We start from the raw sequence: 17500 nt of genomic DNA, 5'->3' as shown, positions 1-17500 counted from the left end.
AACCAACCTAATCTAACCTAACCAATCTGATCTAACCTAATCTAACCTAACCAATCTAATCTAACCTAAACAACCTAATCTAACTTAACCAATCTAATCTAACCTAACCAACCTAATCTAACCTAACCAATCTAATCTAACCTAACCAACCTAATCTAACCTAACCAACCTAATCTAACCTAACCAATCTAATCTAACCTAACCAACCTAATCTAACCTAACCAATCTAATCTAACCTAACCAACCTAATGTAATCTAACCTAACCAAGCTAATCTAATTTAACCAACCTAATCTAACCTAACCAATCTAATCTAACCTAACCAACCTAATCTAACCTAACCAATCTAATCTAACCTAACCAACCTAATTTAATCTAACCAACCTAATCTAATTTAACCAACCTAATCTAACCTAACCAAGTTAATCTAACCTAACCAACCTATTCTAACCTAACCAACCTAATCTAATTTAACCAAACTAATCTAATCTAACCAACCTAATCTACCCTAACCAACCTAATCTAACCTAACCAACCTAATCTAATCTAACCAACCTAATCTAACCTAACCAACCTAATCTAACCTAACCAACCTAATCTAACGTAGCCAACCTAATCTAACCTAACCAACCTAATCTAACCTAACCAACATAATCTAACCTAACCAATCTAATCTAACCAACCTAATCTAACCTAACCAACCTAATCTACCCTAACCAACCTAATCTAACCTAACCAGCCTAATCTAACCTAACTAACCTAACCAACCTAATCTAACCTAACCAACCTAATCTACCCTAACCAACCTAATCTAACCTAACCAGCCTAATCTAACCTAACTAACCTAACCAACCTAATCTAACCTAACCAACCTAATGTAATCTAACCAATCTAATCTAACCTAACCAACCTATTCTAACCTAACCAACCTAATCTAACCTAACCAACCTAATCTAACCTAACCAATCTACTCTAACCTAACCAATCTGATTTAACCTAACCAACCTAATCTAATCTAACCAACCTAACCTAACCTAATCTAACCTAACCAACCTAATCTAATCTAACCAACCTAATCTAACCTAACCAACCTAATCTAACCTAACCAACCTTATCTAATCTAACCTAACCAACCTAATCTAATCTAACCAACCTAATCTAACCTAACTAACCTAATCTAACCTAACCAACCTAATCTAACCTAACCAACCTAATCTAACCTAACTAACCTAATCTAACCTAACCAATCTAATCTAATCTAACCAATCTAATCTAACCTAACTAACCTAATCTAACCTAACCAACCTAATCTAATCTAACCAACCTAATCTAACCTAACTAACCTAATCTAACCTAACCAACCTAATCTAACCTAACCAACCTACTATAAGCTAACCAACCTAATCTAACCTAACCAATCTAATCTAACCTAACCAACCTAATCTAACCTAACCAACCTAATCTAACCTAACCTAACCAATCATATCTAACCTAACCTAACCAATCTAATCTAACCTAATCAATCTAACATAACCAACCTATTCTAACCTAACCAAATCAATCTATATTAATCACTCTAATTTAACCTAATCAACCTAATCAAACCTAACCTAACCAAACTAATCTAACCTAACCAACCTAATCTAATCTAACCAACTTAATCTAACATAACCAACCTAATCTAACATAACTAATTTAATCTAACCAAATCAACGTAATCTAATGACTAATTTAACCTAACCAACCTAATCAAACCCAACCTAACCAATCTAATCTAAACTAACCAATCTAATCTAACCTACCCAATCTAACCTAACCTAACCAACCTAATCAAACCCAACCTAACCAATCTAATCTAACATAACTAATTTAATCTAACCAAATCAACCTAATCTAATGACTCTAATTTAACCTAACCAACCTAATCAAACCCAACCTAACCAACCTAATCTAACCTAACCAACTCAGGTCATCCCAAACATGTACGCACATGGTAAAAGGCGCTGTCTTGGCACTAGCGCAGTTGGTGCTGATTACGGCTGCCGCAATGATTGTTCTAAGAAGAGGAAAAGCTAGGGACACAGTACACTGATATATGAAATAGTCTATACTGGAAAAGTGCAACGCCAAAAAAGCAAAAGAAAAAAAAAAATAGCTGTGGAAAATGCCAATTCTCAATATACTTGCTGCACAACAAATGACTGAACGTTTCCATCAATCAATAATTGCCACTCTTTAAAAGGCACTACTGCGCTTTGCGAAAGTATTTTGTAAAACTGCCATATCTGATTGCAATGATTTTGGTATTGGTAGATTCCTCTCACCCTCTAGTAAGCATATATGTAGGAATTATGCCACGGAACCCCCTCCCAAAATCCCCATATTCTTGGCCTCGAAAGCAGGGGAGGGCATGAAAGATACCAGGGAAATTGCAGAGTAAAATATGAATAATAAGCACAGAATCAGTCACAATATTGTCTAATGCAGGGGACTGTGCCCCCTGCAAATCCCCCATGGAAGGCTGCTGCCCCCCCATGGGGGTAGTAGCCCCTAGGAGGGGGTTCGCAATAGTGACTTATTTTATTATAATTTCCCTGGTACCTTTCATGCCCTACCCTGTTATTGGGACCAAGATAATTGTCTAATGGGCGGTCTCCATTGCATAATTTCAATACATTTGGATAGTAGAGAATAAGAGAAATCCATCATTAACAATCGTCATAATTGGTTGTGCAAAGGTATTCTGTAAAATTACCCTGTACTTATGTATTTTTCTCGATTTTGGTATTTCTTTACATTATAGATGCACTTGCTCCCAACTCCACATCGATTTTTTTTTTCTTCAACGGCTTGGGGATAATTTTTAGGTTTCAAATGGTCACCAGTGTAGGGGATCACCCCTACCTTGCACCTCAGCCCTCGCCTGAACTAATTTTGCTTTCCCTTTCTTCTTCCGTATCTTCATCCCCTTCTTCTATCCTATTCCTAAGGTGTGAGAGCCGTGCTGCAAGGATGAAAGGCTGGCTTTATGTCAGTCACGAACTGCCTCTGGGAGCCATGGACACAGTATTCCCTCGGTTAATTGCCTAGCCCTTACCCCATACTGGGACCCTGAAGGGATAACCTTTTCTTTTTCCCATTTTATTCAGGCACATCAGGGCTAGTAATGGAGATTCTTCACCCTAAATGGGGGCATTCCAAAATACCCCCCCAAGTTATTACTCAACCTCCAGAGAGCACACTTTCATGTCTCCCAACATTCTCCTCTCCATCTCCTACGACACAGTCCTCTTCAATGTCTACACCCTCTTCCCATATTACTACTCTTCATGATTATTGTCCTCCTCCCCACAGAACTACTCCACTCCACACCACCCCATTTTTCTCTCGCCCTCGTCCTTCTACAGCCTCTAGCTCTGCAAACCTTCTGAGTACTCTCTTTGGCCCAGCCAAGTGGGATTGATTCTTTCCCTTTAAAAATATACCCTTCTCTTGCAACAATGCCTCCAAAAACAAGTAGGTAAGGTTACCTTTCGCAGTAGCTTTGATCGTTCACACCTTGTGACAGTTACATTTGAATCCCACTATCAACCCTAACTGACCGCACTGGTAAACCCATTCCGGCCAAACCTAACCCCTCTCATAATACTTTTACTGGAACGGTTTCTATACCCCCAAATGCTTGTCCTATCTACAAGTACTGGTCAAACTGTGAAAATTACCTACTTACCTACCTTGCTGATTAGGATGCAGTGGCACTACATTGTCACACTAATCTTCTCAGAGGCCAACATAAGTCCTAAGTCAATATTGCCAAGATTAGCTTCTGTAGACATGACCTTCACCATGAAGCTAATATTGGTGGATTGTCCTACCATGTCCAACCACATCAACCCATTGCTCGTCAGCGTCAGAAATGTTGCCGTGTTGGCCACCCAGACAAAAACTGTCGCTCCACACCTCGCTGCCCACTATGTGCCCAACTGTCATGACCGTTCAAATTGCCCTGCAGAGTCATGTACATGTGCCAATTGTGTGGACTCCCATAAGGTAGCAGTCCTCAGATTCAAACTAGGCCTCATTCTACGTGAGGCTAGACAAGAAGCATGATGAGATTTTTCTCTCTTAACTTATTCCAAAACAGTCCTTCACTCTTCTTCACCACCATTTTCACAAGATGTTTCTGCATTTCCCCCAGTATCTCTTCCCTATACTCTAATCTTTATTCACCCTATCCCCTAGGCAAATTCTTTTTCCAGTCTAAATCCAGATACTCCAATCTCTACCACGTCACTGATACGTACCCCTCCTCCTTACTATATTTGTCGCACCAGGCAACCTAATTGTTCCACTCCACCCTCTCCTACACCTTCCTCTTCCCCTGCTCCTCAGATATCTATCTCCTCTTCTTGCAAAAGAACCTTGGTTTCTCAGTCCTCTTCACCCAACTCCTCTCCAAAACCCTTGAAGACATCCAAAACTTCATAATGATGACCCAAGGGAACACTCCGCTCCCTCATCCCTCTGTTCTTGCTCCTACATTTAAAGTATTTGCAGATATTCACTCAAGTTCCCTTCCTCCTACACCATTCCAACATTCCCCGCCCTCGCTACCGCTCCCACACGAATACTCACACGAATTCCCTCTATCACAACAGTGACCATCCCCTCCAGACAAACTTCCTGATACTTCACCACCTTCCCCAGTCCCCCTTTCTTATCCCCTAGATTCTTCTCCTCTTCTCCAACACCCATGTCTGTTTTCCTTGAACAATGTCCCAATTCCTTCCCCAATCACAAACACAATGCAATTCACCCAATTGCTCTGCCCCCTTAACCCGCTAAGTGTTTTTCACATCACATGACGTCCTGGTACTGGGTACGCTCAGAGATTTCTCATGTCACATGGCGTTTTACAAATGTATGTTGTTTTCGCTAATTATTTGCCTTGTATGGGTAGTAATTAGTTTCTTGGGAGTGTCTAGCATGTTTCCCTAGAAGAAGCGGGAATTCTGGGTACTCTCCTACCGCCAGAGCTGTCCTTATTGTCATGGTGGATAGACGCCGACGATCCCTAGATGTACCCAGCACTCATTCATTACTTTCACCTTAAGATGGAGAATATTTTGATGATGATTGGGACTCTGAAAGTGATGGCCTCCAAGATGATAGTGATAAAGATAGGGATTATGTATTTGCCGAAGGTTACTCTGAGAGCAAGGAAAGCAATGATGATAAACTAATGGTTGCATATTAAATATGCTGGAAGACCGGGTATGAAGCGCATCTGAAGTGAAGGGAGATGTGACAACAGTGGGGGCGGGGAAGTCCTGGTCTGGCAACTTAACGTAGGGATTTATAAATAGCGCGGTGATCCCTTTAAAGGTTTTTATTTGTGTTTCTTGGTTGGTTTTCGGTTGTTTGGGCTAAGAAGAAAGAAATAGATTTTTTGTAACCTCTGGGGGTACTCTACATGTTAGCTAATGTAACACTTAATGGATTAACCTTTGCCATTTTACTAATCTCTACTCTACTTCATTTACTTCCCTCTTTTACCCTTTTCGCTACCATACTTTCCTATAACACCAATCTTTGAAATCTAACACCCCCCCTTTCCCCAAATTATTCTACTTTTCCAGCAGCCATCTCTGTTTTCCTTGAACATTGTTCCTATATCTTCCCCATTGACAGAGACACTGTATTCACTCAATCGCCCTACACCCTTAATCCCCCCTTTCTACTAATCTCTGCTCCCCCATTTCCCTTTTCACTTCCATACTATCCTATAACGCTCTCTAATCTTTGATATCTAACACCTTTTATCCTAATCTTTAACTCCTCTTTACCCATTCCGGCACAATACCTTACCTTATTACTAGACGACCTCTAAATACATGTATTTATTTCAAACATTAAACATTAAAATATTATTTATAAAATATAAATCAGTATTCAAAATTAGGTGAAAGTTAGCATCCATGTATGCAGAAATATGTAAATTCAGTATTTAATGTTTATTCAATTGAATAAATGACCAATGATGTAGAATAAACCTTTTCTGATGCTAACCTAAAGACGACGATTATTTGTTGCTAAATATATTTTTGGTCCCTGTTGTAACACATACAGAAAATTCAAGACTTGTCGCAACGTTGTTAAAATCAGCTTCAATAATTACATTCCAAAGCAGCACATCTTTATCAAAGAGATTAAAAAATATATAAAATGAAACATATAACCATGGTAATTTTATCAAGAAATAGCACCATTCCTCCAGAGATCAGTTAGGCATATTCCCATGTTACTTGGATGATACATGTTTAATAATTTTTGGATAATATATCCTTTGTCTAGGATTGTTACACTATATCAGGAGAAATTCATATCTTTATGAAAGTATCCACTAATACTGAAACCAGGTTTTGAAACCTAAAAAAAAATTATTGTATAGATTCTTAGACAGCAAATGTATTGCGTCATTTGGAAGTGTATCAAAGAATGCTATAACAGTTTATGAATATAATATTTTTTGATAGAACATGCAAATTACTTTTCAAGCTTCATTTTCAATGGGAGAATTCAGTGTTCCGGCTAATATTTCTATGTAAGGAATATGATTCTTACTGGAAGTATTCATAAAGGTGAATTTCAGGGAGCTGCCGGAATTATCACGTCAGTTCATTCTGCGCCTCCTGTTTGTGACGAAGCCAATATCCCAGGCAATCCTAGCTCTATGGATCCCACATCTGAAACCAAACGAGTAAGTACAAAGTTCTGTTGCTTGGTTATATTTCAAACATTGCCTGATAACCATTATTGTGTGAATGTGAATTTCAGAAATTAATATTGCTACTAACGGTAAGAGGTCATGGGATAGCATGGAGCACAATTAATTATATACGAATTTGTGTGCATCGACAAGTGCGTTTAATGAGAATATGCAGAATGGATATTCCTGATGCTGGTTATATACCATTTACACCATCCAAGCAAGTTTTTAGGGTGACTTAAGTACAAAACAAAAGTGATAACATAAAATAAGATAAACATTGCCATATGTCTCCTGGGTCTGCCTTGCAAAATTTCAGGTAATGGTAATAAATATGTTTAAATTCTATGTGTAAAAGGGTTGATCAGTACTGCTCCTCTCACAGAGACCTTGGAAACATAGCCGCAGAGCACAAGCAGAGCGCCCAGATCCTGTTTGACATGTACATCTGGCGGGAGTTGAAGGACCAACAAGGCAATCCATTTATTAAACTCAGCTGGACTTTTAGAGAAAACTTGAAGATAGCTACTCTAGGAGGGTAAGTTTGTCCTTTGGCCTATTTTTACTATATTTCTGCATTTACAAATACTGCAATATCCTGTATACAAATAGTGTTTGATGATTCGAAAATACATACCTGTAAATGAGAATCGGAAATTAGCATATAGATTTAGAAAATGTTTTGGTTATACATTTGTAAATCACTTGTCAACTTCCCTTTCGATTGGTCAATGGAGAGAATCAACAAATGAATAGAAAAAAAATGTGAGCATTGCTTCTTCAATTTCTACATTATAGTTCTTTTCCAATATATGTTTGCATGGTATGACTAACAAGAAAAAAGAACAGGAATAGTTCACTAAGCAGTTAACATTCACAATTCTTCAACAGAGGGAAACCATGGACCATGTCAGCTGCATTAGATCCTGATCCTCATCGCCGAGACTTACAGTTTCTGGACAAATATGCAATGAATCGGTGGGAGAATGTGCTCATATTCCTTATCCAGCCAGGGAAGAGAGCAACAGTAATTTCCAGGAAAGCAATTAGAACATTAGTCCATGCTGGTCTAATCAAAAGGTAAGGAATACTCTTGGTGCTCAGTTCAGTGATTTAGTCTCACTAGTCTCTTCACACAAGATTATTCATTTGTTATATATATATATATATATATATATATATATATATATATATATATATATATATATATATATATATATATATATATATATATATATATATATGTGTGTGTGTGTGTGTGTGTGTGTGTGTGTGTGTGTGTGTGTGTGTGTGTGTGTGTGTGTGTGTGTTTAGGAAAGTGTTTCAGTAACTATTTTAAGTTTTAGTTTAAAGATTTATTTATTGTGTAGACCAAATCATGAATAAAAAAATAATCCTATAACTCTTAAAAGTCCAGTGGTCCTAGTAAGTTAATGTGAAAGTGACATCTAACCCAACTGTAAGGGTGTTTAGATTCCTGTGTCTCTTTGTGTTTGGAAGGCGAAATACTGATGGAAAGTAGTGTAGAATTTGATGTTTGGCAACTTAGGCAAGATAGGAGTGGGTGTATAGGATTTCCATGCTACCAATTCATAAGCAAACTTTTTTTTTATGTATGATACCTCTTTGATAATATTCTATTTATTTATTTATACTTTGATTTTTATGGTCATTATTGTAATTCATTACTGTTTTATTGTATTTACGTTGCAGTATGCTCATACATTTGTACTTTTGTGTTTCCTGGCAGCATTTTACTGTCTTGTGTAAGTCTATATCTGTTATTTTAGTGGAATATATTGTCATATTTTATTCCTTTATTATTTTATTCATTTCAAGGCCAATCATTTTGAGGTTTAACAGTTCTCTGTGCTTGTGATACAAAAAGTAGACATGGTATCCTGTTGGGTCAGGATTGCAGAAAAAAAACGATTAGAACCTTTTTTCATCATGAAACAAAGGACTGCAAATTTCACGAAATATTTTCCTAATAGGCTTACCTTAGCTTCCAGTATCCATTACCAAGTTACTTTTTCTTCACAGCAGCGATGAGTCAGATTCATCCATAATGCAGATCACGAACTCCGGCTTCCAGTTCCTCCTGCTGGACACGGCCTCGCAAGTGTGGTTTTTCATCCTCAAGTACCTAGAGACAGTCACAGAGCATGGACTCAACCTTGTTGCTTGTTTGACTTTCCTTTTCAAGCTTTCCTTTTCTACAGTTGGAGTGGTATTTGTGAAGTGTGGTTATTTAATTTTGTTATTATAATCATTATTTCGGAATTCTGTTTGGGTGTTCTTTTTGCTTTTATTTTACTCTTTTATTCAATGCGTATTTTGAATTTCAATTTTTAAAAATTATTTTCCGTATGACAATGGTTATGAGCTTCATGGTAACTGTTAACTTGTATCCTAAGTACTTTGCTTTGTTCAGTTAGACATAAAACTAAATGAAAAGGGGGAATAATAGTTATATTGTGTATATAATACCTCTATTTTTTCTTTCCTTCTTTTTTAACACTTAACATTGATGCCATCCGTGTATGTGAAGAAAGGTTTTTGAATATATTTTCCATTGTGCCTGCGTCATAAGACTTTTATTTTCTCCTAATGCAGGATTACAGTATGGCAGGGATGAACAATGAGCTCCTAACTTTTCTACAACACTTAAGGAAATTTGGACTTGTATATGTACGAAGAAGACGTTCTGGCAGATTTTACCCTACGAAATTAGCTCGTACTATAACAGCAGGTCAAAATAAGGTAAGATGTGGATGATTGCCTGTGCTCAATATGTTCCTCATTGTTTCAGTTCAACTATTTAAGGGTTTTGAGCTGTTTGAAAACTATTAGTGTGGATATCCAGCATTCTTCAAGCTCAGGGTGATGTGAAGTGATGGTGTGGTAGCCTAAGTAATGTTAAGTGCTTGCATGCCTTCTCGCTTACAGCTGCCACCGCTGGCTAGCCTTGTGCAAAAGAGGGAGCAGCTCTGCATAAGCATATGATCTGCAGGGCCTCCTCTTGGCCACCCAAGGAAACTCGGCACCTTGCAGTCCCAGCAAGAAGCCCCAGAGGTACAGGGTCATGGCCCATCATCATGTGGACACGCCCTGGCTTTGTACCAACTCCTGCCCCTAAGGCCCCTGGGGTTAATGGGGGGAAGGGGAAATGCCCCTCCCACCCAGCAACTGAAGCAGGTTGTGGGCCCTGTTGGGAGGGCGACTGCTGAGATGTAGGTTGGGAACGGGAGCTAATCGTCCCACCTGCACTCCGGCAGCCGCCTACCCAGAGTGAAGCTTATGAGGCAAAGCCCATGGGAGCGCTACAGGTGGATGTTAGGTCCCGCAGCACTCCACCCCTTTTATATGGGGTAGCTCATTGGTAGTGACAGAGGTGGTGTCCACTCAGAGTGACTGCCGGAGTCTAATCCTCATGCGGAACGTTAGGGTGGGGGCTTGCAACGTTTTTTGTGTTTGGATGTTCAGTAACCACTACTGTCGAGAGAACTGGGAGGCTGAAAGTTGAGGTGCCTGTTCTCTCTGAGGTGAGAAGACCTGGCAGTGGCATGATTAGTATAGGTGGCTACACATATTACTGGTCAGGCCGCAGCAATGGTCACCATCTTCAGGGAGTAGCCATAGCCATTTCTTGCAGACTCCAGCCCTAGGTAGTAGAGGTTACTCTGGACACTGAACACAAAATGGTATTGAAACTGATGCTAGCATTTGGCTTCATGTCTCTTATTGCTGTATATGCTCCTACTGATGTTTGTACTCGACTTGAAAATGTTCTATACCAATCTTGTATGTGTGTTGGACAGGTTTCCTCAGCGAGATATTCATATTGTTCTGGGTGACTTTAATGTAGTGTCTGGCTGTGATCAAGCTGGCCATGAGATTTCTGTTGGTCCCCATGGTTTGGGAGCTGATGCCAGCAGCGAGAATAACCTACTTTTCCGGGATTTTGCAAGGTCCCAGAAATTGAGGATTTCTGGCTCCTGGTACCAGTGATACAGGTAATGCAGAGATTGACCACATCTTTTTTAGCAATTGTTGGAAGATCCTTCAGAACTGCATGGTGTATGGGAGTACCGAGTTCCGTGGTAAGGGTCCACTTCATCTCAGATCCCGTTGTGGTGTGGCAGCATTGGGTTGAGTATTTTGAGCAGTTGTGCCAGGTTGATCCACCAGCAGTTAAGTTGGATGCGGTAATGCAAAAATTCTGTTGCCAGACCCACCCATCGGTGAGGATCCACTCTCCCTAACTTAAATTAAGGGGGGATCTCCAAGCTGAGTGGTAAAGCAGCAGGTATATGCAGCATCCCAGCTGAACTGTTAAATGCTAGTGGTGAACCTATGGCATGAGAGTTGCATGCTGTCCTAATGCAGTCCAGTACCATTCCCCCTGACGTACTGAGGGGTGTGGTATTCACTCTCTGGACTAATGGGACTGCAGCATTCACCGAGGCAGTATACCAGTCAAGGTTCTCGCCAATATCCTGTTAGAGTGTATCAAGAGACCACCAATCTAGAATCACTCCTGGTAAGTCCATTATAGACCGTATCCTGGTGCTTTGAGTTATTGTACAGTGCTGCTGAGTTCGGGCATAGGCTGCTTACAGCCTATATCGACCTCAAGGTGTTCCAAACAGTGCTGAGATTGAGAGGAATTCAAATAAGGATTATTGGATTAATAGCAAGCTTGTACACCGATATTGAAAATGTATAGTGTGGTGGGGGCCTGTCAAGCTTCTTCCTGTTAATTCAAGAGTGAGGCAAGGCTGTGTCCTAGCACCAACACTTTTTAACACTTGTTTGAACTGGATACTAGACAGAGCTCCAGTCCAAAGCCAATGTGGAGCAACTCTGGGCAGTATCAAGGTTACTGACCTTGACTTTGCTGATGATGCCATTCTATCTGAATCTTTGGAAACCTTAGTCGTGGTTCTAGATGCATTTAGCAATGAAACCCTAGACCAAGACCAAGATCCATGACTAGGGACTTGCTAGAACCTTTTCGGTGCTTGTGGTGAGGACCTTGAATCACAGAGCACTTTACGTGCCTTGATAGTGTAGTTCATAACTCTTGGCTGTCAGTTGAGGAAGTCAACAATGGATTGGCCTGGCAGCAGGGGTCATGAACTCTCTCAACAAGAGTATTTGGAGATGCCAGTACCCGTGCAGAAGGTCCAACCTACACGTCTTCAAGGCCCTGATAATGCAAGTTACACTATATGGTAGTGAAACCTAGACGTTATCTTGCACCTTGGAGTCTTGCCTTGATGCCTTTTGTAATAGGTTCTTGTGCCAGATGATGTGGTACTGTTGGTGGAACCACATGTCCAGCCTACAGTTGCACTGCGAGACTGGTACAGGACCTGTTACCTGCACAATCTGTTCAGGCTATACGGCCACCTGGCTCGCTTCCCATAGGATGATCGTGCGGACCAGTTTGTCTCTATATGAAACAGTCCTGGGTGGAGGAGGCCTGTGGGACAACTTAAGATAGGCCGAGTCCCTGCCTGGCGGCTTCCCATGAGAGATCCTTGCAGGTATAAATGAAGGGTGGATGCAGCTATGCGCCCCAGTCAGCACTATCCCCCCAATGATGATAGCAAGGCTGAGCTTAAGTTAGATCTGGGTGCATCATGACCTGTATGGGGACTAAAATCTGAGTGTTAGGCTTACTTTAGTAGTGACTCTCGTGGGTGTGTGGCTTGTTGGCATGGCCCACAGGAACATTCTAGTGCAGTATCTTCTTGCCTCCCCTTGGCAATATTATTAACTATTTCTGCATAAACGTTGTTTTCCCAAGGTCTATACTTGTCCATTGTTATGTTCAGTCAATTTAGTAATAGACTGTTTTCCTTGAGCAGACTCCATATCATCTCTGTAGGCAGTTAACATCTCTGTGTAGTACCAAAATCAATGTGACATCATGTTGTTTGTATTATTTTTTGTATGTCTTCATATTAGATTTCCTGTAACAAACTGTGCTGCCAGTCACGGTGGGCAGGACTGGTATCCTGAGCAAGGTATCCTCCCAAGAGCAGGCGTTCTTCCACTGACGACTCACAGGTGGTATATTCCAGCCTTGTTCGCTGATAGAATCAATGCAAGAGCTCCATCCTAAATACCCCACTAGTCTTTTCTTTCTTCAAGAACTTTGTGCACTTGTGATAAGTTTTTCCAATCACCCCATTCCTCAGCCTTCAGAATGACATTCATGTCCATAGCTGAATTTTCTCATGACTTAATGGTCAAATCATCTGGACCTAGTGGGTTAACAAAATGTATTGACGATTTATAGGCTGGACGGTCTCAGAAAAACATGGCGATGTTATTGGGTGAAATTTAATCATATAATTAGCCCAGGTCCTGATGACCTAGATGATGGCTTTGCCAGACTCAGTGTCAAATTAGCCCAAAACTTGCAGTGTTGGCCAAGCTTTGGATATACACACTGAATTTATATAGCTGAGGCTGTGATATTGATTTATGGATATTTCTGTGTTCAGAAGTTAACTTATGGTGCCTGGTACATGCACCATCCACTGTTGTTTTGTTTTATTGATTTAGTATACACAGTAATGGGTTCACAAGCATTTGGTCACCAAGAAGGTGATTATTAACCCAGCATGTTTATCCCACTTTTAGAAATTTCAGATTTTTTTTTTTTTTTTTTTTTTTTTTTTTTTTTTTTTTTTTTTAACTTTTATGACTATTATCATTGATATCAATGTGTTTATGTTGTTTTCATTATTATTCAAAGATAAATAGTACTAGAAATAAACTCGTTCTGGCAAATTCATGGAATATGGTTAATAGATAAGTTCTAATACTATTGATGACAAAATGATTTTGGTGCCATTTATATGTAAATAAATTATTTATAGAACAAAAATTAAAATGCAATGTGTGTTTGGAGTGTACATAAAGATTAGTGTATTCAAGTTGTTGATGTTCATAGGATGACAAGAATGCATACCATGTCTACTGTTCATTTGTTTTATTGATTGGCTCGAAATATAGATGGCTCCACAAGTTGATAACCTACGAGTCAAATACTAGTCTTACCTACCTTTTCCCTCAATTTGCAGAAAGATTCTTTTTTAATCATTTAATGCTGTTAGTATTGTTCACAACATAATGATAATCACAATGCCAACAATAATATTACCAACTTTTGATACTGTTAGCATTAGAAAATCAACACATCTCCTTGGCTCCTTGGTAGCTAAGCACTTGTGGAGCCATCTATTTGCAAGTAAAATTCACAAAAGAAAACGACAGAAGACATTACCCAGCGCCATTGGGTTAGTGATGAAAAGGGCTCAATTGTGTAGTTATTCTCTCGGAAAGATTTCTCTTACAAATATTTCCTCATCTCCACAGGGCAACCTTAGCGTTCCCAAACAGGGGAATCTTATCATTGATACAAATCACAGAATATATGCCTATACTACTTCAGAACTACGAATTGCACTGTACTCCATATTTTCCATCATAAAGAGCAGGTAAATGTTATTTTCATTTTTTGTTGCAAAGAAAAAATAAGATTAGTATTTTGATAATTAAAATCGATTAAATGTAACATGTATAAATGAAAAAGGTTGTTTTTTTCATAGTATAAAGAAAGTTATCAAACAAATCATGTCGTTATCATGCAAGTTTCACGCAGAGTAAGAACTATTTAAAGCAAAGCACTACCACAAGCTGGAAGTTGTAACATATCTGTTTTTGCAGGTTTCCTAACATGGTTTTTGCTTACATGTCAAGAAGAAGTGTGAGAAGAGCTCTGTTGAAGGGTATCAGCGCTGAACAACTTGTTAGTTTCCTCACACAGCATTGTCATCCTCAGATGTACAAACAAAATCCAGTTGTTCCACGTACAATTTCAGATCAGGCAAGTGTTCTTTTTCTTTCTTCTTTATTCTTCTTTTCTTTGTATGTGTGCGTGCACTTTTCTGTCTTTCTTTTTCCTTATTTATATCTTTTTATTTTTTTTATTTTATCATTATGTATTTTATTATTTGATTCTGCAATTTTTTACAGCTTTATACAGATAGGTAAATTACATATTTTTCATGTACTTGTTTGATTATTGTAATATGTAAATACATAGTTTAGCCTTGAATTATTTATTAAAATTTTTGTTACAAATAATATTAGAATATAACCATTGTTTGCTTTAGTTAGCTGAATAATTTGGAGACCATGCTAATATTATCAAGCTTGGAATTTATCTGGTAACACGAGTACATTCAGTTACAATTGTATAAACCCTGTTGTTAAAACTTGTCAATGGAAGCATTTTCACTCATATTTGGATATTTAAAATGAAATGCATAAGAAAGTACGTAAAACAGACATTCCCATTCTTAATTTCCTAATCAAATATTCACCCCTTGGAGCCAGATGCTTTATAGCCTGCACTCGGCCCAAAATACGGGCATTGGGCTTACTTGAGTGGCCTCTAACGGGTGAACGTCTTGCAGACCGAGTGCTGTGACGAAACTCCGTACCTCCCCTTTGCAATGTTACTTTCTCTTTTTTCCATAAATGTTTTTAGTTTTTTTGCCATTTTCCAGTGGCTATATTTGGCATTTTATTTGCCTTATCCAGACTGTTTTCCTTGCCTGGACTCCATATCATCTCTAGGTAGTCCATAACGCAGTGCAATAATGATAACAATAAGTAATAATTGCTAATTGTTTTTCGTTATTATTATTTTTTTAATATTTGATTTTCTGTAATAAAACCTGCACCACTGGTGGGCAGGTTTAGGATTCCGGGCATGGAAATAGTGTCCTCTCAGGTCATGGCTGACAGATTGTACATTCCACACTTGTTTATTGATGGAAGTAATAAAAAAAAGTAAATCCAAAATGCCCACTTAGTCTAATCATCCTCCAAGAGCATTGCGCACTCGTGGTGAGCCATTCCTATTACCCCAGCCTTCAGTTGAAATTTTCATGATAAGTTACTGTCACTCTGGATCCTCAGCCAAAATTTTCCATGATGGTATCTTGACTTCACCCGTTTTACAAGCCAGCGTCACCAGATGTCAAAAGGTTAAGGACACGGAGCAGTTGAATTAAAGAGGTCTTGGCTTGCTGGTTTATTAAGATGTGAGACCCCACGAGAGACCCGTGCCCCGAGTGCCAAGGGTAGAGCAGCGATGGCGCAACCCTCGCCTGCCATGTCTCCATCTGCTCTCGTCTCCCATCTGGCGAACGTGCCGTTTTATGGCTCCGGGAGATGGTTGTTTCAGCCTAGACAAAAGGCTTGCTCGAGAGGGAGATATAGGTCATCACAGGTCAACCAGGCTCGGGTGTGGCAGGTGCGAATCGTTGCTTCCTCTGGTGATGTACATACAGGAGGACTGCAACAGGAAGGTACAGCTTCCATTTCGACCATGGAGGGATGTATGCAACGATATTGCTTACATCTTACAGTTTGCGACTGTTAAAGGATAAGTGATTCCTTGAATTTTACAGGACATATGCTGTATATTGGCACTGCATTATTATTATTATTTTTATTTTTAGAAGTAACAGTAGAAATAAAAATAGCATTGATAGATAGATATATGATGCAACTATATGCTGCCTATTATATTTTCCTTTCCCTTTGCATATCATTCATGCACTAATTATTGTTTTAATAGTAAGCTCAGAAGAAGAAGAAAAAATCTACATCTGTTTATATATTAATCCTTGTTTGATAATGAAGCATTTGTGTAACATATTATTAAATTATATGTAATTTAGATGTAATTATTTGCTGCATCTTTTTGGAAGAAGACAGCAGATATTCTCCCTCCAAGACAAAAAAGCATAGGAAGACAGGATATAACACTTTCCTGCCAAAAGGTTCACCTTTCTTCATTGCCTTTAAGAAATTAGATTACCACCCAGTAACATGTAGTATTGGTATCATGTTTTCCTTTCTTTTCTGTAACATTTACGAATCAGTAGCCATTTAGGCTTAATTAGATTTGCAGGTGACGGACATCAAAGTATAAATTTCAGGATGTGAATAATGTATGTTGTGCAAATGTTTCATGACAACGAATATATAAGGAACATTTTTTTGCTCTTTAGATGACTAAACAATTAGGTTAAAAGAGTAATCAACTTGAAAGGTTATGGAAAAAGAAACATGAAAATATAGGCAACAGACAATTATATATTTACACATGTTTATGTTTATTGTCTTTATTATTTATCATTATTTATATTTTCTTTTTGAACATTAATCCTTTCATGAGTGTAATTGGGGAGGGCGTTACAATTCCATTAATTAATTAAGCATATAGAATGTGTTTCTTTATGTTCTCTTGTGAATTTCATTTCAGATAGCAAGATATGAGTGCAGATTTTGCTTGGACTTTGTTTCACTTTTTGACAATACAGGTTATGTTAGCAGATGAAATCCAAACTTGATCCTTTCAAGGTGGCCAAACATTCAAAATCTGAATTGCAGAGAGCTTTTAAGCAGTGTTCTGTAAAATGTTTGACTAATTTGTTTATCATCTTAGGTTGAAAAGAAGGATGAATTACAGCAAAGGACATATACTGTATATTGGCACTGCATTGGGCGTGTAAGCACCGATATGATGTACCATTGGCTATTATGTGAACCATTTTATGTGAACCATTTTTATGTAGAAAAGATATGACAGAACGAATATCCTCATCCTCATGCTTATCTTTTCTGGTTATTTTGT

General features: G+C 38.7%; 1 protein-coding gene across 3 annotated transcripts in view; it reads left to right on the top strand.

Annotated features, from left to right (window-relative positions):
• LOC113828092 (general transcription factor IIH subunit 4) overlaps positions 1–17500 on the top strand; it is a 19279-nt gene that overhangs the window by 1098 nt on the left and 681 nt on the right. The window contains exons 2-9 of one of the 3 annotated variants that reach the window (XM_070119743.1): positions 3354–3519; positions 6652–6759; positions 7154–7306; positions 7660–7848; positions 8812–8998; positions 9385–9531; positions 14164–14285; positions 14515–14674. In XM_070119743.1, the coding sequence (XP_069975844.1) occupies positions 3500–3519; positions 6652–6759; positions 7154–7306; positions 7660–7848; positions 8812–8998; positions 9385–9531; positions 14164–14285; positions 14515–14674 (1086 nt within the window). In that variant the 5' untranslated portion in view covers positions 3354–3499. The remainder of the gene's footprint in view (positions 1–3353; positions 3520–6651; positions 6760–7153; positions 7307–7659; positions 7849–8811; positions 8999–9384; positions 9532–14163; positions 14286–14514; positions 14675–17500) is intronic. The other 2 variants (XM_070119742.1, XM_070119741.1) reach the window with 2 other exon arrangements.

This window comes from Penaeus vannamei, unplaced genomic scaffold (genome assembly GCF_042767895.1).
Source record: "Penaeus vannamei isolate JL-2024 unplaced genomic scaffold, ASM4276789v1 unanchor604, whole genome shotgun sequence".
NCBI lineage: Eukaryota > Metazoa > Arthropoda > Malacostraca > Decapoda > Penaeidae > Penaeus > Penaeus vannamei.
This window is presented reverse-complemented; position numbering and strand designations above follow the sequence as displayed.